The sequence below is a fragment of the Sphaeramia orbicularis genome, chromosome 24 (assembly GCF_902148855.1).
Source record: "Sphaeramia orbicularis chromosome 24, fSphaOr1.1, whole genome shotgun sequence".
In the NCBI taxonomy this organism is placed as follows: domain Eukaryota; kingdom Metazoa; phylum Chordata; class Actinopteri; order Kurtiformes; family Apogonidae; genus Sphaeramia; species Sphaeramia orbicularis.
The window spans coordinates 42,520,648-42,541,925 of NC_043979.1; the positions used below are offsets into that span (position 1 = coordinate 42,520,648).

General features: G+C 40.4%; 1 protein-coding gene and 2 long non-coding RNA genes across 3 annotated transcripts; 1 reads left to right on the top strand and 2 right to left on the bottom strand.

Moving 5' to 3' along the window:
• Window positions 1–1,250: 1,250 nt before the first annotated feature.
• LOC115415575 (creatine kinase B-type-like) lies at window positions 1,251–10,856 on the bottom strand. The gene is given in 10 exon segments (XM_030129204.1): window positions 1,251–1,708; window positions 1,710–1,729; window positions 1,862–2,051; window positions 2,133–2,257; window positions 2,833–2,952; window positions 2,955–3,002; window positions 5,019–5,151; window positions 6,055–6,209; window positions 7,833–8,042; window positions 10,734–10,856. Coding segments are annotated over 9 exon segments (1,143 nt in total). The 5' UTR covers window positions 8,026–8,042; window positions 10,734–10,856; the 3' UTR covers window positions 1,251–1,549.
• Window positions 3,011–5,121, top strand: LOC115415577 (uncharacterized). The gene is made up of 2 exons (XR_003934837.1): window positions 3,011–4,850; window positions 4,974–5,121. It is a non-coding gene; the product is annotated as an uncharacterized LOC115415577 (long non-coding RNA).
• LOC115415576 (uncharacterized) lies at window positions 6,764–7,823 on the bottom strand. The gene is made up of 2 exons (XR_003934836.1): window positions 7,368–7,823; window positions 6,764–7,044 (listed from the first exon to the last, which is right to left on the bottom strand). It is a non-coding gene; the product is annotated as an uncharacterized LOC115415576 (long non-coding RNA).
• Window positions 10,857–21,278: the final 10,422 nt, after the last annotated feature.

Genomic DNA, 21,278 nt, shown 5'->3' on the forward strand with positions numbered 1-21,278 from the left:
TTTTTCACCTTTTTTTTTACACCAATTTTTGAACAGGAATATAATTTATCATAGACCATTAATGTGACCTCTTGCGCACCAAACAGGTATGAAGTCCCGTTAGCTTCCATCGCTGTCCAGGTGATTCTTTTACTAATTATGTTTTGGTGCTCAGGAATAATGTAAAATAAACTTATTTTACTGTAAAATAAGTATGACAATAATTATGATGAAATAAGAGTTAATTGCAGAGAATCCAAGCTGTCTAACAAGGTATAGCATGTCTGTATCGACAAATATACACTCATTATACAAACGTTAATATAATGAGAGGTTAAAAACTTCCAGCAAGTGCACAAGTAACAGGAAACTGACAAAAATACAACAATTATGAAACTCCAAAAAAACATATGACAAAGTAACACAAAACAACAAACAGTAAAGTACAGGAGAAGTAAAAACATAACCAAAACAACACAATTTTTAATAATGTCCTGAAGCTGTTATATTATTTAAATTTAAGTTTTTGATATAATAGTCTTTTAGTGCTATCGTTCAGGTTTTTATAAGAGCAATCCAACTTTTAATAAAACTCGAAGGAGGTCCAACTGGAACTCCAACATCTAACGTTCATCATCACATTCCAGCAGAGTTAAAGAAACTTCACCATGGATTCTGGGCTGGTTCAGCAGAGGAACAAGCCTCTTCTAACACTGATCTTCATGGAGAATGTTGACTACCTGCCCCATGAAAATGAGGACTTGGAGGCACTATTGAAGAACCGAGTCCAGCCTCATGTGTTTTACCCAGACCTGGTTTAGTAATAACCCTCCAGACTGGCCTTGCTCTGATTTGACCAGAAAGAAGAGGAGGACTTGGTCTGATTGTAAACAACAGGTGGTGTTACCCTGGTTGCTTTACTTTCCAGGAAAAGATCTGCTGTGAGGACCCTGAACTGTTAGCAGCTGGTCTCAGGCCTTATTTTACACCGAGGGGGTTCTCACTTGTCATCACCATCATTGTTTACATTCAGTCCAGACCGGTGGCATGTGACATCACTGTTGCCAGGATACCAGCCCAACATCCAGATCCATTTATTTTCTATTTCTAGAGATTTCAACCATGTCACTCTCTCCTCCCACCTGATTTATGCAGTTAAACTGTTCTACCAGACAAAATCAAGACCTTGAAGATGTTGAGCTGCAGCGTTTAGTCAGGGCCACACACAGTTTATTATTTGATAAATAAAGACAGTGAGCTGCAGTGTTTAGTCAGGTTCACACAGACTTTATTATTAGATATGTGAGGTGATAAATGAAGACAGTGAGCTGCAGCGTTTAGTCAGGTCCACACAGACTTTATTATGATTATTTTTCAGGTGTTAGACGGGTCCAACAATATAAAGTCCTTCTCTCGGTGGAAGACTGAGGTCTAAGTGTTCGGCTCTAAACGTCGTCCTTTGGCTTCAGGACGGATCTGGTTTACCTGGGGGGGGGGGGGGTGGGGTCGGGGGTCAGTGGGGATAGGTGTGTAGGTCGGTAGGTTCGGTGTCAGGGTCAGAGGTCACAGTTCACTTCTGTTCGGGCATCAGGTCATCGATGGCGTCCCCGCCCTCTAGACGTTTCTCCATCTCCACCAGCAGATTGACTCCGTCCACCACCATCTGGACCAGCTCTACCTCTGAGAAGCCCAGCCTATCAGCATTGGAGATGTCAAAGACTCCGCCCACTGGCTGCTGTGTCCACACCCCCTGAAGACAAACAGGAAGTGACATTAGAACTGGGTGATTTTTCAGTTCAATCAGTTGAAATTGATAATTGCTGGAAAAAGTTTCAAGTCTGTTTTTTTGGTCCTGAGTTACCTGTCCAGGTGTGTCACTTACCTGTGCCTCTCTTCTGCAGCCTCAGCCTCTTCAGGATCTCTCCGAACTTGTCGTGTTTGCTCAGATTAGCAGTTTGACATGCACACCCTGCACGCAGCCCTGTCCCCAGGTTGGACGGACAGGTGAGGACGTAGCCCAAGTGTTCGTTCCACATGAACTCGTGACCTCGCTCCTTGAACAGGGCCTCGATCTGATCACACAAAACAAACGGATGTTAACGGGACAGGCGTTGGCAGCGGTCCTACCTGTCACACGGGTATTCAGGTCTTACCTTAGTGAGTCCGGTGCAGAAACGGGTGAACACCTCCCTCATGTTTCCGCCTTTCTGCATACTGATGACCCTCAGATGATCCTCCTCGTTCACCCAAACCAGGAAGGTCTTATTGTCGTTGTGCCTGGAGAAGAAGCAGCATTTTTACTTTAACAAACAGAATAAACAACAATAATCATCCAAAACTATTTAGAAATCAGTGTTTCAGTGTCAAAAACCTTCACTCCCATGATGCTTTGTCACAGTCGATAAAGGATCCCTCAAGGTTCAGTGTACATCATAAATATCTTATTCATTAAAAAAAAAAAAAAAAAATCACTGGAAAATCCATCAGCTACAGGAGGATTATACAGGATGTGTTCATGGGTCTTAGTTATGTTTATACCAACAAGTCTCTTAAAACAGTGAGTGAAAAGAGCTGCTTCACCTACATATAAGTAAAATATGTTGTCAGGTGAAGTAAGGCAGGTTTATCCATAGCATTCAAGAATTAAAAATTATACATGAACCCATCAACAGGAAAATGCTATAATTATCTATAGAACAGATTTTGGCTGAACATGATTTAATTGTGTTTTAATCTCACTAATATACATGTCAAATACACAACATGGTAATGATTTGACTGATGTTTTTAGTGACAACCTGTCACTCTCTCTGACTCTGAGTTTGAAGTAAGGTCAGAGGTCGTGCTCACCAGATTGCCCCTGGCCATCGGGCCAGTCACGGGCCATCCCGGATGCCAGCAGCAGCGGGGACACGGGTTTGTCGAACAGGAAGTGGTCGTCGATGAGCTGCTGTTGCTCCTCTTCCGTCATGTCTTCAGAGCGTAGTACTTCCACTTAAGGTCCCCATCCAGGCTGTCCAGACCTGATGGGTCAAAGGTCAGACAGAGAGTGCAGGTCAGCAGCTAAACTCTGTACATCTGAAAAACAGCCTCTGTCTCTCAACACTGTCTTTACTGGTTTTCCTTTCTGTCAAACACCAATAATGACATTAATGTAAAGTTCAATAAGGTCACATATGTCACTCGTCTGTCAGTACAGAAAACACTGTCTACAGTTCTGTTTTTGGAAATTATTTGCTTCAGAGATTAAATGTGCTAAATCTTTCGCACTTCAATAATTTATGTGACCTTTTCAGTGTACATAATGAAGAGTTATTACACATATGTTGATTTTTGTCCATTTATCCAATAGGTTTCCTAAATTTTTCAGTATAAGAACCTGTAAATTGAATGTATAATATGCAGACAGTGTTTTGAAGTAAATATAGTAGCTCTGAGACAACCATTCCTTTTGAGTAAAACCCATCCTCTCATTAAATATCACAATTAACATTTTGACCCAGAAAAAAATAACCAACCACATTTGGGACTGTATTTTTATTTATTAGTGACTCAAACCTGGTAAAGTTTCACTACTTTTACTCTAGAGGCATTTTACCTATAATAAACACATGTACAGCAGCACTGGTTTTTATGTACAGATACTGCGAGATTGGTGCACTGCTGGCTTCAGATCTCAAATACGATGACAGACACAAGAGAGTAGAGGGAGTTATGTAGATTTAACCTTACAGAGTCAATAAACCAACAATAACATGACATAAGCGTCAGGAAAAGTGAAATATCCCTCATGATTTAGAATGACTGTAATTTTACAGTGTATCAGTAAATCATCTGGATGTTCGCTAGATCTATGACTGAGCTTTTTATTTGTAGATCATTCTGAATTTATCAATGCTTCATAGTCACTGACTGAATCGTCTCCTTGTTTGATTTAAGTCCATTATTTTTCAATGACTAACAAATGTAGAAAAAAATGGCACAAGCTTCATGCTGTACATCCTTCACTGTGGCTCATTCATGATTTTTCTTCATGAATTTAACCGTTTGTGTGAATGTGACTGGATCTTTGTTTGGCTTTAACAGGTACTGCTTTCAGACAGCAGGAGGCAGCAGAGGCACAGGTTTAACATGACGCAGCACTATGGGGATTATTGTATTACATAAAATAGAAGGTAAGGAGGGTGTCTGTAAAGGCTGTTTCTCCAACTCAGGGTTTACCTCCACAAATAATAGCACTGAATCACTGAACGCATTGCAACACTATCTGTTGGCTGTAACTCGATCAAAAATAATTATTTTAAATAAATCTGATCTGTGATAGAAACAGACTGTGTTACCAACGACGCGGCTGAGCCTCAGGATTAAAATCAGAGCCCGTTAATCAATCAAACGGCTGCAAATGACACTGGACCCACATCTAATGGTTCTCAGTCTGTGTGGAAGATGGGTGTATTTGTAGCATTATTCAGTCAGATGTTCTCCTGCTGATGGGCGGTGGTGTCATGAGACCACAGCTCCACCACAAAGTCAGTTTTTAGACGTTTATAGATAGAAACATTAATGCACATCAGACTGTACCTGGTCTTTATCACCACTAGAAACTGTCAGATTCGCCCCTTATCTGACCTGCTACAAAGTGAACTCAAACAGCAGATAAATTAAAAGGTAATGTAGATTATTAGTATTAGTATAGTAGTAGTAGTAGTAGTAGTATGTAGTAGTATCTGCATGATACACATATATTATTGGACAAGACTGAACGTTTAATTCCATTTTTGTTTCTTAAATCCAATCCAGACCCATTCTGGACCCAATCTGAACCCAGTCTTCTACTGGAACCAGAATGATCCTGATGTTCTGGATCACAGGTATTTGAACAACGCATTGAATCGGGACTAGCTGTTATAGCTATAGTTATAGTAATGATCTGATTTCAGAATGTGTTTTTTTTTTCTGAATTATATCTGATGTGATCTGAAATCTGGTCTTAGAGTCATCTGACCCGGATCTGCAAATACAAAGAAGTTATGCCGTACTTTCAATGGAGAGGTTCTCAATGCCGCGGCGTTCTCCACGGCTGCAGTGAGGTGGCAGACAGAACCCACGGATACTCCGACCGGTCCGGACCCGGGAGCTCAGGACATAGTTTGGATCCAGATCATCTCCACCCTGAAAGGAGACACAAAAGGTAAAAACAAAAGAATAAAACAGGTTCTGCACTAAAAACTGAACAAAACCGAACAGAACTACAACAGAATATTGAAGGATCTAACAGAACCTCTTTGTGTCATACGACATTCATGCACAGTTCAGTGGAAACTGGATATAATTTATATCACAGTTTATTCCTTATCATCCCTGACAGTGAAATGATGTGATCAGTGTTCAACCTTCTGGACTGCAGAAGAGGACTACGCAACTATTTAACCCTTTTGAACCATGTCTTTACCTGATCCATACCGGAAACCGGGTTAGCTGTACACATGTGAAAATGTAACTTCCTGTCAAAGAAAATGGTGTAAATCTTTTGTGTCATTAGCACCATACATGTGTGCTCATAAGTTTACATACCCAAAATTTGTAAAATATGTAGTTGACTTTTAAAAAAAACATGTGCAATCAGGCAAAATAAATTTATTTTATTTCAAATGGGATTCAATCTAAAGTGCAGAGAGAGAGAGAGAGATACTTTATTAATCCTGTGGGAAATTCAATGCCATACAAGGCATCAATTATGAAATAAAACAATAACAATAGAGAAAAATGGACAATATTTAACAAATTTTGCCAGGATATGTAAACATATGAGTGCATTATTATATATTCAATCAGAGGTCATGTGAGTTTTCAATTTTAATTAATGTTACAGCACATTTTATTTAGAAATACTGGTGACAGGAAGTAGTATTTACAGTGACGGGCCTGTCTTGAATTAATCTGATTGTGTGCGTTGACCTTCAGCTCCATCTGTTTTTGGTTCATTTGAGCCTGATGTTGGACTTTAATTCCTTCTTTTATTTCGGTGCTTTGTGGAACAGGACGGGCCATACTGTTGTTGTTACTGTCGTTTACCTGCAGGTTGTCAGAGTTCAGGTCCGTCTTGTGTTTGTCTGTCGGTTTGTATCCTCCGTGGCGGTCTTCGATGACCGGGTCCAGCAGGTCCTTGAACACCTCGTACGTCTCCTCGTCTCCAGCGACACAGCCGACTGTCATGATGAACGGGTGACCTGCAGAGACACCACACCAAACCACCTCTAATCAGATCTGTGTCGTGCTAGACTCGTGTACAGTGTTTGGAAGTGGTAAGGAGGATCAGGATCAGGATCAATAAACCTCATCCTCCTCCCTTAGCTTCCTGTTGAGGAATTAAAGAGCAGAAATTATCCTGATCTCACGAGTGGATCCAATTAAAGAATTAATGATGAGCTCTGAACAGAACATCTCTGAGTGAAGGACAAGTCACATGTCTGATGGTTAAAGGTTCATGTTTACCAAGCAACAACAAAAAAAACAAAAACGTCTGATTAATAATCAATATAATACGTTTGATTTGTGGTATCATAATTTTTCCAGTTATAAAACACAAAAAAACAAATGCATTCATCATATAAATGTGAAATACTTATAATAGTTATATACAGGATTCAGAGAGGTCGTATATTTACTTTAGGAAGTGGTTTGTTGGAAATTTAAAAAATCTTTTTACATTCTTGATATTGGTCAAATATTTGTTATTTCTACATTATTATTATTATTTTAAGTCAGAATCAGTTCTTATATAATGTGATGGAATCAGCTCCCATAACCAATGGTTAACTAAACCCAGTACTTTAGTTATCCAAATCCTCTGGTCTGTGGTCTAGTCTATATGTCCACGTCTGGTCCATATATTCTGGTCTGGTCTGTGCATTGTGATCTTTTTTCTGGTGTACATCTCATGGTCTGGTCTACATATCATGGTCTGGTCTACATATCATGGTCTGGTCTACAAATCCTGGTCTATGTATCATAGTCTGTTATACACCTCCTGGTGTGGTCTGTAGCTCATGGTCTGGTCTACATCTTGTCTGGTCATGTATCCCAGTTTAGTCTATATCTCCTGGTCTGGTTTATGCTTCATAGCCTGGTCTACATCTCCTGGTCTAGTCTACACCTCCAAGTCTGATCTCTGTATCCTGGTCTGGTCTATGTATCATAGCCTGGTCTACACCTCCAAGTCTGATCTCTGTATCATGGTCTGGTCTACATTTCCTCGTCTGGTCTATGTAACCTGGTCTAATCTAATTTACATCTCCTGGTCTGGTCTATGTATCCCTGTCTAGTCTATATCTCCTGGTCTGGTTTATGCTTCATGTCTGGTCTACATCTCCTGGTCTAGTTTACACCCCCTAGTCTGGTCTATGTATCCTGGTCTAGTCTCCATCTCCTAGTCTGGTCTATGTATTATAGTCTGTTATACACCTCCTGGGCTGGTTTGTAGCTCATGGTCTGGTCTATGTATTCTGGTCTAGTCTACGTTTCCTGGTCTGGTCTATGTATCCTGGTCTAGTCTACATCTTCTGGTCTGGACTATGTATTGTAGTCTGGTGTACACCTCCTGGTCTGGTCTGTACCTCATGGTCTGGTCTACATCTCCTGGTCTGGTCTATATCTCATGGCTTGGACTGTCCCCTGATTTAGTTCTGGTCTATATCCTCAGGTCTGGTCTATGCATTGTGGTCTTTTTTCTGGTCTATATCTATTGGTCAGGTCTACATTTCCAGGTCAAGTCTATATATCATGGTCCAGTTTATATGTTGTGATCTGCTTCTGGTCTACCTCCTGGTCCAGATCTGGGCTGGATGCTGTACCTGGGTTGTCGACGCCGGTCTGGATGACGTCGTCCAGCGTGAAGCCACTGGGCGTCTCCTTATCGCGCAGGTTGGCGTACATCTCGGGCGTCAGGACCTTGGCCATGTGGTTGTTGTGCTTGCTGAGGTCGGGGTACTCCTGCTCAGCGGAGTAGTTCATCTTCAGCTTGTTGTGGGTGTTTCCGAAAGGCATGGTGACGTCCTGCTGACCTGGGAACAGAACCAGTACTGGTCAGACTCTGATACTAGACATACTCACATGGGGTCCATCAGACCTGGTCCATCCTGCACAGGTCTGACTGATACTTTACATCTGAACATCTTTAACACACAGGGTTCATTAAACTAGGACCAGGGGATGTGGATCATGGATCACAGATCTGATCATGGAACACTTCCTGTGGGCGTGGTTTAAGAACAATGGTTAATGTGATCCTGTTTATCTCCAGTTAAAAATAACTTTATGTCATCCCTCATCAACAAAAACATACAAAATCAAAATATTTTTTATGGTTCATGTTTGACAGACGACACCTCATCTTATCTATCGTGTTTCTTAATGTGTTACATCGTTTTGGTCTTGTTGCGTCTTTTACATTGTTTTCATCTTTTTGCATCTTTCAGGCCACTTTTCATTTCAATGCGTCTTTTATGGCATTTTGTTGTATCTTTTTGTTGTATCTACCTTGTATTTGTTTCGTCGTGTTGCGCGATTTACTTAGTTTTTTCTCTAGTTGCATTACTTTCACAATTTTGTTTTTTCATATGTTGCATCTCTTACATTTTTGCTTTGCTGCATCTTTTACATTGTTTTTATCTTGTTTTTTTTATTATTTTCATCTTGGTGCATCTCTTATGTCATTTTTCAATTATCGTTTCATTTACTTCATTTCATTGCATCTTCTACATCATTTTCACTTTGTTTCATTATTAATGTTTTTCATCTTGTTGCATCTCTTATAATGTTTTTGTTTTGTTGTGTTTTTTACTTTTCCATTTTCTTTTAACTTTATATCTTTAGTCTTTTACCCTATTTTCCTCTTGTTGCATCTTTAATGTAATTTTTTTCTTTTCATTTGCTTTATTTTTCATCTTGTTGCATGACTTTTTGTTGTTGCTTGTTGTTTTTTTTATATAATTTTCCTCTTGTGGTGTCTTTTACAGCTAATTTAAAACCACAAATAGCTGTCTGGTTTCTTCAACTTTCATTCAGAACCAAAAATCGACCTTTAATGTTGCAACAACTAATAATTTCTAATTTAAGGTGATAATTATCCAATTGATCTCAAAAACATTTATCATGAGACGTTTATGGCAGCAACTCCCTGGGACTACACAAATATGATTAAATATTGAAGAATGTGCTGAATCAGGGGCTGAAATATTACACGACCGAATGAATTCCATTTTGCAAAATGGATTAAAGTATTCTTAATTGTTCTGAAATCTCCATGTTTCATCCTAGGAAAGAAAAAGACCTCCGAGATGATGTTATGTTTGTGGTTTATTTTGATTAGTAAAATAAACTTGGAAATCTCATCATCTGATCTTTCCTCAAGTCAAAGCCAATGGTGTAAGAAGCCTTCCTAGTTCAGAAGATCTGCAGATCTGATGGTCCACCACAAACCGGAAACTAAGCAGCATCCAGACCAGAGACTACACTGAAACTAGAGACCACACTGGACTGAGCATCCTGCCAATAATTCTCCCTGATTACTACTTGTTTTTAAACTTGATTTCTGGATCTGAAGGACGTGTTAATTCAGTTCATCTGATCTGGGATGAGGTTAATAGGCCGAGCTGGTGACGTCATCAGATTCCTCTGATCCTCCCTCTCATATCTCAACAAGACAACCAACTGACGAGATGAAGAGATGACCAAAGACATGAAGCTCCGGCTGCAGACGCATCCACAGGCCAAAAACGCACAAATGGATTCAGTGACGTAATGCATGGATTTTCAGAATGCTCTGTTTCTTTGAGGTGGTCTTCTGGATCCCGGATGTGGTCATAAACATCAGGTTGCCTCTGAGACCATGTTCGTTCTTATTATCTCCAAACCCTGTCGTGGATCAGACTGCGGTCCAGACCCAGACCCGGGCCCGGCTCTGTTGGAGGCCGCGGCTGTGACGCAGCAGCCGGGTTTAACCCCCCAGAGCCCGGTTGCTGCTACGCCCCGGTCACCTTCAGATACGTCCCGGATTAAGGACGGCCCGACCCTCAAACCACTTGAAAAACACGAATCCAGTATGAACCAGAACCAGAGGAGACGTGATGAAACCTCTGAGGCTCATCCAGATACATGTCTTTGACATCCTCCGCAGACACGGGTCGGGTTTGGCGCAGATGGAGCCGCAGTGTCTCCTCTGTTTGCCCTTATTCTGCAGATTAAGGACTTTTAACGCCTGACTGGTTTAAGGTGGATTTGATGAAGGCCTTTTGTTTGAAGCTGCACATGAAAAGCATCAAATAACCCCATCACTCTACGTCTGCAATCAATAAAACCAAAAAATAATGCAATGAAGGAATAAAAGCATTAATTTAATAACGATTCAGGAAGAAAAGTGCGCATTTTTATTTGTGCGCTGCTGACTGCGCAACACCTGCAGACAGGACGGACTGCAAGGTCGTTTGGATGCGGACAGACAGACAGGCAGGCATGCAGACAGACAGACAGACGGACAGAGAGACAGGCTCTCTGCAGCTGCACAGCCTGTAAATAACAATAAACAACAGATCAACATCCTGATCCTGGTCCTTTGTTCGTTAACCCATGTGCACACTGAGACCCTCCGCCCTGTCTGCTCCCATCCACCCTCATCCATCACTGACAACGCCTCATATTGATGATTGATTGGTGATCAGCAGGATGTGAGGGGTCTGGACTGAAGCGGTTCCTACCTGTCTGCTCGGTCTGGGATGTGGTCTGAAGCGGATCCGGTTCTGCTGCTGCTGCTGCGGATTAAAGCGGCTCTGGGCTTTTTATACCCGCCCCCCGCCTGCCATTGGTTCCTATTTACAGTCCATTCATTCCATTGGACGCAGGGGCCGCGGGGGGTCACGTGTCCTATGTCTCTCCGCTGCGTCAGGTTCGGGTCTGCCGCAGTGCCTTTGAGCAAACCCATTCTGGATCAATCAGGCTATGCCCTCTACTCCTCCCTATTTAAAACAGGCTTCAGGTTTAACTCATATGAGGTGAATTATCCAGTATTTTTTATTTTACATCATTGTGCATCTAATTTCAACTATGAATGATGAAACAAAAACACAAAGAAGCTTAAAAGCTATTTAATATCATGGAAAATTAGATGACATATTCTAACACTTTGTGATTTACAAATTTCTTAAATATTAAACGTTGATGAGTTCAGTCTGCGTTTTTATTCAACAGGATGAAAAAAACTTGTCATGATAAACACTGAAGAACATCTCATAAACCTACAACTAGAACTCAAAACTATTATGAGGATAAAACGTTTAACATCATAATTTACAGGAACAAAATAGGAAAACACTGAAACATTTCAAAAAAAGATCATACTTTATCATTACAGTTAAGTCTGGAATTTTTCTTCCTTTTTTGCAACATAGAAAGAAAATCCTGTATAATAATATCATGCAATATAAATATCATGTAGATTTATTGTGATATTATCATCATAGGGTGACACGGTGGTGCAGTGGATAGCACTTGTGCCTCACAGCAGACAAGAAGGTCCTGGGTTCAATTCCAACACCAGTCGATGGGGGTGGGACCTTTCTGTGTGGAGTTCGCATGTACTTCCTGTGTCCACGTGGGTTCTCTCTGGGTACTCCGACTTCCTCCCATCATCCAAAGACATGCACTGATAGGTTAATTGGTTAATCTAAATTGCTCATAGGTGTGAATGTGAGAGTGATTGTTTGCCTCTACATGTCACCCCTATGATGAACTGGAGACATGTCCAGGGTGTACCCCGCCTTCACCCATAAGTAGCTGGGATAGGCTCCAGCGACCCCTGTGACCCTAGTGAGGATAAAGCGTTTTCAGAAAATGAATGAATGAATTATTGTCATAAAGGATGACATTCAGGTCTTTCAACTTGACTTTGACCTAGAGTTAAAGCTCCATATTTCAGTCTCAGGTGAGAATATGAACAAAATCAACCTGAAGAAAAATCAGACAGTGGTGATCATTACAGTAACAAACACGACGCTATGATGGTTATAGTTTAATGTCCAGGTATTGGTGGTGTTTGATATGAGATTTGGACTGTGGTGGTCTGGCCTTGGCTTCAGGAGGACGAAGAAGAGGAGGAGGGGTTTGTTCTCTGGTGATGAAGCACTTTCTCCTGCAGCTTTAAATTATTCATCCCCTCCCGATGGGGGTGAACAGCTGCCGTCTCACATTTCAGCAGCAGAAACTAAAAAATAAAACTCACTAATGCAGTTTCATACCTGTCACTAAACCACATTAGGTGTGTTCGATCCACCACAGACAGATCCAGATTCATTTCAGTCTACAGATGCTCCCCCCCAGATTCATTTCTACTGGGAGAAAATGTAAAAAAAAACAAAACAAAAAAAAACATGGCTCAGGAATTCATTGTGAATGTGATCAATCAAACTCTGCAGAGATCAAACCAGACTCAGGTTCATGGACTAAATGGATCAGATTCTGGATAAAAGTCTTTCATTATTGTGTGTTTCATTTTATTCCTACATTGTGTTCATTTTGCTCCGCCTTCTACATGATTGTCATCTTTTGTCTTTTGCATTTATTTTCATCTTTTTTGTCTCATTGCGCTCCGACATGACTGCCAATACAACTGACTCCTTGTTAGAGCCTCTAGTGGACATTTAAGAGACTGTAGATTTTACAGTTCAACTTTTTTTTGTTTGTTTGTTTTGTTTACAGTTTAACTTTGAACCTCAGATGTCGACTTCTGACCAGAACGAACAAGTGATGAATGAACGCTGGCCAGAGGAGTCAGTTTTCTCCAACAGCACTAAAATCCCCCCTTTTTTTCTCAGCGGTCACATGACTCCCACCCTAATCTGACGATGAACCAAATCGAGTCCAGTCCTCATCCTCAGGCCAAACACTGTGGTTACCCACAATGCCCAAGGGCTGCGGCTGAGGTCTCATGTGATGAAGAAAAATGTGATTAAGAAGAAAAAGGCCTTTCAAGAAACAAACCAAACATGATGGTTTTTTGAATTTAAACCTCATGATTTAACTGTATCTGAACAAACGGTAAAACTAAAAACATGTTAAAAGAACAAAGTTTGTAAATCTGACATGTTTAAGAAGATTCATCTGTGACTGACTTAAACTGAAATAATAAAGAACTAAGCTTCACATGGACAAGTACTGATTGTAAAATGAATACTACACTACCCATGAGCCTCTGCAGGCCGTAGAGAAGAGGCCTCTGACTGTTTGTCCAGTCCAGAGGCTCCAAGTGTAGAAGCACATTTAAAACTGAAACTCAATCCACAGCAGAAAAGATCTCCCTGGACTAGAACCTGGATGTTGTAGTTTCACTTCAAGCCTTGAAACAGGAAAAAAAAACAAAAAAAAACATGCAAATGACATAAAAGACATACAATACATTCAGGTGCATAAGTGTTTGGACAGTGACAAAGACTGTAATTTTTTCCTCTGTAAACTACCACAGTGGGTTAGAAATGACACAGTCAAGATGTGATTGTGGTGCGTACTTTTAGCTTTAAAAAAAATATTGCTTTAACCATTTAAGAATAGCAACCATTTTAGTTTCTCCATTTTCAGAGGTTCAAAAGTCATTGGACAAACTAGAATGGTTATAAATATGAGGATTGCTTTTAATACTTGGAGGAAAAACCAATGACTCCCTAAAGTCTGGAACCCATGGATGTCACCAAATGCTGAGTGGAGATGCTTTTCCAGGCTTTTCCTGCAGCCACCTTCAGCTGCTGTTTGTTTGTGGGTGTTTGTGCTGTCAGTTTAGTCTTTAGTAACAATGAAGCTGCTCTATGAGGTGACAGATTCAGCCACTGAAGAACATCCCATTCCTTTACCTTCTGATGCTCTTGGATTGATTCTGCAGTATGTTTCAGGTCATTATCCATCTGCAACATGAAGCTCCATCCTGTCAATTTTGTAGCATTTGTCTGAATTTCAGCAGAGTCATCAATCATATCATTAACAAACACCAGTGATCTAGCTCCACTGCAGACATACTGTACGTCTCATAACACTGATCCACCGTGTTGGACATATGTTGTGGGATGTGGTCTGATCCAGATCATCAGCTGTTCCTTTCCATCTCCGCACTTTTCTCTCACCATCATTTCAGTACAAGTTCAACTGGTTTCATCTGTCCAGGGAATCTTTTTCCAGAATTGACCAGGCTTTTTTAGATGTCTCCTGTCAGGTTCTAATATGTCCTTCCTGTTGTTGTGTTACCAATAGTTTGTACGTTGTTGTCAACCCCAGGGCCGTTTCTTGCTATAGGCGAACTAGGCGAATGCTTAGGGCCACCAGGGAGCCCTAAAGCTGCATGTTTAGCTTCATCTGAGGAAAATTAAAATGTCTGGTCTTTATCTTTAGTTATCTCATGTGTTTAATACATCCCTTATATACTTAAAAAAAAATAAACATAGGATATAAATAAAATAAACTGCAATGATATGCTGCGGCTGGTGTTTTTGTGACATTAGGTCATATTCATTGGACCACACTAGCACACAGTTAGTGATGTAGCGCGCCACTGACAGAGTTGATGGGAATGATTCACAGCTAACCAGAGAGAGTATTAAGACAAGCACTGTAATGGCATCAAAAAGAAGTTATCTCAGCAGTTGTATTTTCTTATCTAATGTAAACATTTTTTATAAACACTCAAAATCTGTTTTATTATAGAGGATTGTTATTTTCCTTGTATTATAGTTTATTATCTGTTTAACTTGCCCGAGTAGCTCAACTTAAGATGTTTCATTTTAACTGTAGCCTGTTTTGCTCATGAAGTGTAATAGATTATGGCATCTTAGTATACCATCTAAAGGGTTTAGGAATCTCTTCATCGTAGTTTGACAAACTAGGGGCCCCCAAACAGTATCTTGTTTAGGGCCCCCATGAAGCTAGAAACGGCCCTGGTCAATCCTCTCTATTTACATTCATGACGCTGGCAGTTGATTGTATACTTTGACAATGACACGTCACCCTCCTCCTCCTTCTGGACTTGGGTAGATGTTATAAAGAGGTTTTTCTTCACCAGCTAGAGAATTTTGTGATCATCTGCTTTGATTGTCCTCATGGGTCTTTCAGGCCTTTTGGTCATGATGAGCTCACCAGTGGATTTGGATCTGGCCACTCCTAAGGTTTTCTCTATCTCTTTGGTAGATGTATTTTGTTTTTGAGAGAACATTACAACATTTGCATTATTGTCCAAATAGTTGTAGGCCTGAGTGTAAAAGAAGAAAATTATGAATCAGTGCTCCTGTTTTTACATCAGTATCTGTTCTTCTACAGTGTGGACTTGAACACATCTGTATAAAACCCAACTAGGGTCTTCATCATGGCTGTTTCTGTAACTGTGTGCAGACAGCATGACGTCAGAGGTCAGAGGTCATTGGGAACAGCTCTGTTTGCTGCATCAGGTCTTAATCTGGATCAAACAGTGTGGCTGACTCCTCCTCCTCCTGCTGCTCATTTACATACGAAGAGACTGAACACTGACGCCTTTGTTATGAACAGAGAAAGGTTCACACAGTCCAATACCACTAAGACCAAAAAGAACTAAAATTAAAAGAGGTAAATAAAACTGATGGGAAATACTGAGTGTTTCACTTCCTTAATGATTGTGAAGTCTGAAGTCCAGTGGAAATGAAAGAACTATTTATTGATATCCTACACGTGCAATTGCACCCATTTGTAGACTGTTTTTGACCAAGGTCACTCCAGTCTCAGGAGATCACTCGTCGGTTGCTAAGCACAAACTGTAATGTATTTTGGGTGCCACATTATGCTAAGTGTTCCTCTCTGAGGAGCTTTTCTTCCACAATTCTTGCATTGTGTGAGATTCTGTGCACTGCTTGAACAAGAGTCGCTGACTTAAAGATCCTGGTAATGAGAGTGGTGATTTCTTCACCCTCTTGAGTCCAAGGTTCAACATCTTAAATTTGGGTGGTTTGCAACTGAATATGAAGCAGCTGGGATGAAGATCAGCACCTCTAAGTCTGAGGCCATGGTTCTCAGTTGGAAAAGGGTGATGTGCTCCCTCCTACTTGGAGATGAGTTACTTCCTCAAACAGAGGAGTTGAAATTTCTTAGGGTCTTGTTCCCGAGGAAGAGAAGGATGGAGCAAAGGTTCAACAGTGGATGGGGGCAGGGTTGGGGGTTGATGTGGATGCTCTACCAGTCTGTTGGGGTGAAGAGGGAGCTTAGCAAAAAAGCAAAGCTCTAACTATGTTCATGAGCTGTGGATAGTGACAGAAAGAATGAGATCATGGATACAAGTGATGGAAATGAGTTTCCTCTGCAGGGTGGTTTGACTCTCCCTTAAACCCTTAAAGATTGGGTAAGGAGTTCAGCCATGTGGGAGATGTTCATAGTCAAGCTGCTGCTCCTCCACATTGAGAGGAGTCTGCTGAGGTGGTGCTGAGGTATTTTGGTAATGTCCATCTGGGAGGAGATCTTGGGGTCGACCCAGGACACTCTGAGGAGATTATATCTCTTTGGTGCCCCCCCCCCCCCCAAGAAGAACTAGAGGAGGTGTCTGGGGAGAAGGAAGTCTGGGTGTCTCTGTTTAGGGCTGTGTCTCCATGACCCAAATAAATGGTAGTAGATGGATAAATGGATGGATTTCTTCACCCACAAAATCTAACACCAAAACTGAAAGAGGTACATAAGACTAAAAGAGTCTGGTTTTAGCTGGTTTTATCAGGTAAAGGGGAGAAGGAGAGGAGTTCACAAAGACCTCGACGGAGGTGAGAAACTCTAAGAAACCTGGACATGGAGGGTTTCACCAATGAGTGCTCTGGCTAATGCTAGCCAAATCCATAATGTTAGTCTGGCAGCAAAACCTAACATTAAAGAGTAACTTCAGCCCTGGTCTGAGTCAAACTCTACCCACCACATGGTTCTGAGATCTCCTCTAAACTCTGTCAAAGGCTGAGATGGAGGTGATGAGGGTCTGAAAGTCCAGGTCTGGATGTAGAACAGCAATCTTTCAGGGACGATGGGATACTACAGTTTCACTAGATACTATATTTATACAGAGCCATATGAGGCTCTGAAAGGGTTAATTTGAGGATTTTGGTGGGGGGGGGGGGTTGTTTTTTTTTTTGTTTTTACTACATACTAATGATATTGTTCCGGTGGGGTAAATTCTTTTTTATGTGTGAGTCAGATGCCTCTGATCAGATAAAACAGATTCGGTTCAGTCTGTCAACAAAAGGAACAAGATTTTTCTAACTCTAACTGTAGGACAAATGGACCAGATATTTTTATTCAGATTTCATGACATGTACTAAATGTACAACTCTGAGTCATCACAGTGGTGCAATGATTTTCAAACACAACATATTAAATATATTTATGTGTTTTTATGAGTATTATCACCGGTATTGATATGTTTCATCACAGTTGGGTCATTACACGTTTTAATGTGAGGTTTGACGTTTACAGACTGCACTGATGAACTGGATCTCTGACTCTCTTTCTGTCTAATCACTGCAGAATGTGATAAAGAACCAGAACATGATTGGTCCTCTGGTGTGCATTCTACGTCCTGATTGGCTGCAACCACTTACTGTTTAATTTAGTCTAATATTGACATGAAATTAAATACAAATGGGTAGTTTTGTGCTTTGCAACCCGCGTTGTTACACAGACCCTTATCATTTGTACAGTTTTATCTATGCACCATGGTGGAAGATGAATTTCCGCTCTGTAGGAGGTTAATTGCTGTGTGTTTTCCGTGGTTTTTAATGGGTTACCACCAGTTAAATTCCTCTGCTCATTGTGACTGGATGCTGTGATGTGTTCACTGTCCGTCTGTAGCAGGGCTGATGCAGATGGAGGTGGTCAGGTGATGAGAGCTGAATACAAACCAGATCCGCCACCCCTCCCCCACCTGTCAACCCCCCTCCCCCATTCTGCTCTCTTTTATTCATGAACCACATGACGCTCCGCAGGGAAACCTCGTATCTCCTCGTATCTGAGGACAAACTGACGTGAACTCACCCTACTCCCGCCTGCAGCCAATCGCAGCCCTCCTCCCCCTACCATTGGCTGTCAGGGCAGCACTGAGCTTCACGTGCAATGGCAGCAGGTCATCGAACGCCACATGGAGAGGAGAACCTGAACACAGCACGAAGGCAGAGGCAATGATTGATAACCAAGTCCTTCTGTTGTCATATATGATATATTATGACCACGTCCTGTGTTTTCTACTGAAACACATCATGTGAAAACTCCAGACCCAAGAAAATATTTTCATGTCTCCTCAGACCAAAACTTCCAAAATACATCAATACTGGCCCCATCTCCATTATGCACTTTGCTCAAATAACAGAGCATCAGTGATGACAAACAATGACAACCGCCCTAATGACAAATAATATAAAAACTGATGAACAGATACGTGAACCATAGTTACATTTCGTCATCTTCACCCATTTCTTATTTTTGTATATTTTACATGATTTTCATCTTGTTGTGTCTTTTGCATCCACTGTGTACACTTATAACAGACTGACTTAAAAGACATATGTACATGAGACTGAAATAAATATACCTTTCTGTATTTTTAATACACTGCATAAAATTTTTTTGAAATGTTTAAATTCCTCACATAAAGTAACACAACAGTAAATCTGACATATCAGCAGTAAAATTGTATTTATTAAATAGAATCAGTTGCTGTATTTGGATCCATTGTGAATCATCCCAATGCTCACATATGAAGCCAAAAAATTTCAACCCCACTGATTCATAACTTTCAACATTTTATGTGACATACACATGACACATATAGGATTTTATGGTGGTTATGGTTATGATCTATAATGCTATTATTATAATGATTTTATGGTAATATTATATAAAATCTGGGAGACCTAACAATTCAGTAATGTGATTATATAAACATACTGCACAAAACCACTAACTTAATATTTATGTCTTTTTGTTTTATATTTGCTCAGTCAGACATAGTTCATTTAGATCAGATTTCTATTTAGATTAATTTATTTTCTGATCACATGTAGACATGTTTTATTCATTAAATATCAGCTCTTTGTCAGTATGTTAGCATAGCGACATGACCATGATAAAAAGAAAAAACGGAATAATTTGTAAATACTTCACATTTATAGATTTATCTGATTTATCCATCAGTTCTGGTTTGTTCCAGTTGCATTCACTGACCCATAAACCTGTATTTCCCATAGTTTATTACAGATTTCAGGTAAACATTATGTTAGAGTTTATAAATACTCTGCAGAGATGGATTTGCTCCTTCTTTCATGTCCAGACTCTGAGCATCTGATCTGCATGTCAAATAAAGTTTTGTATATTTGAACAAAAGCCTGTTTGCAACGTCGTTCATCTGGACCAATCCGGAGGCCTCTTGGCACCAACTCCCGGGACCGGTTTCCAGGCAACCAGCTGCCAGTCGCCATGACTGCATTGTGTGTGAGGACATGGAGGCTGACAGGAAACAGTCCTGAACAGACCCAGCAAAGAGAAATCTGAAACCACAAACCGGAGTCCGAGAGGTCTGGTTCTGGAAAACTAGCACCCCCTAGACCCGCATCAGGTTCGACCCACATGTTCCAGACCTGGTGCAAACATGAATCAGGTCCAGATGGATAGAGCAGATCCAGATCCAAACTCTAAACCCAAACAGAAGTTCACCGTTATTAGCTGAACATGATATTATTGCCCAGATTTTTTGTACTTTAACATACATGTCCCAGAGAATGAACCTCAGGGACTTAAATCTGGTTGGAGAATCTGTAATAAAAAGTCAAATCAATATGTAAACTTTTTGTGGAAGATTGGCGCCAAGACCTGAACTAGATGTTCCATATTCTCCTGTATTTTCTAAATGCTGGATAGTCATTCTACTGACCATCATCACTGACCTGACGCAAAACTTCTTCAGATATAAATGATATCATGACTTTTCTCTAATGCGTCTCTGCTTACTGTGGAGAAAAAGCTGGAGATGATCTGCTTTTTGAATCATAAAGAAAGGTGATGCGACTAATGTTTAGCCTGAAAATCTGCAGAAACGATTTGACCCAAACAGATGTGGTGGACATCAGCTCAGAACATCCTATATGAACAAACTGTAGATCCTGATTCAACATAATACCCTCCTGTCTATGTGGTCTGGTCCTGGTCATGACAAAGTTTCAATTCTTACTTGTCTACAACAACCTAAACCAAACTTTACACGAAACTCATCTTAACCCTGACATATAAAGATATACGTGTGTTGATCAACCGTTCGTGTGTTTGTACTGATTAACGCTTAATCCTCTTTGTGAGGTGGAGCTTCACTCTCAGGTTTGGAGCTTCATTACTCCATCACACTTTAAATTAGAAACATGGTTGTAACTTTAAACCAGTCTCCAGATTTAGAACATTCTTGGTGTCAATTAGTATTTGGATATCTAGTATTTATGAAATCACAGTTTGAGTTTGATGCTTTTGTGCATTCCATTACTGATTTTATAATGGCTGTGTATTGGAGAGAAGCAAAGGGAAATATTCAACACTTTTCTCTTCAATCTGCTGTTACTCTGATACCGTTTACACCCAGTTCGTCATATTTACCATTAATGTAGCTGCATGTGTCCTCTTTCAGACAATGTGATGACTAAACTCCACTGACTTACAGAAACTGAACTATGAGTCTCAAAATGACAGCAGTTCCATCCAACTGCCCAATCACACCCAATAATAAATCAGAGCCAATGCTTCTGTCAGTCCACAAAAACTCACTTACTGCATTATTCAGAAGGTTTTAAAGGAGCTGTGTGTAGCATTCCTCCTTTGAAATATCCAAATATGACCTTAAAAGCATCAATGAAAGTGTCAGGAATGAAGACAAAGATGGCATTGTATTGCATGTCAGAGATATGAACTAATTTCATGTCACTGTGAATGAATGTGACCGGTAGAGGGTGTAGTGAGTCAAGGATGAGAACCCTAAGAAACAACCTCCAGAGCTAAAGAAGAAATAAAAGCTAGAAGTGCTGTTGTTGTTGTTTTCTCCACTGGACACATCTCCAAATAAAAAGAATAGAGTTTGATGCTGAAATGGCAGTGATTCTTCTACACAGGTGAGTTTTAGTATGAGGCTTGTGAAGGTATAAAGTTTTTATATGATGTTATTGTCTTTGCTAAGTTGTTGTTTGTTGATCCATGGTTCAGACTAAACTGTGACAGTTTCGACCTTGTTTGTTGGA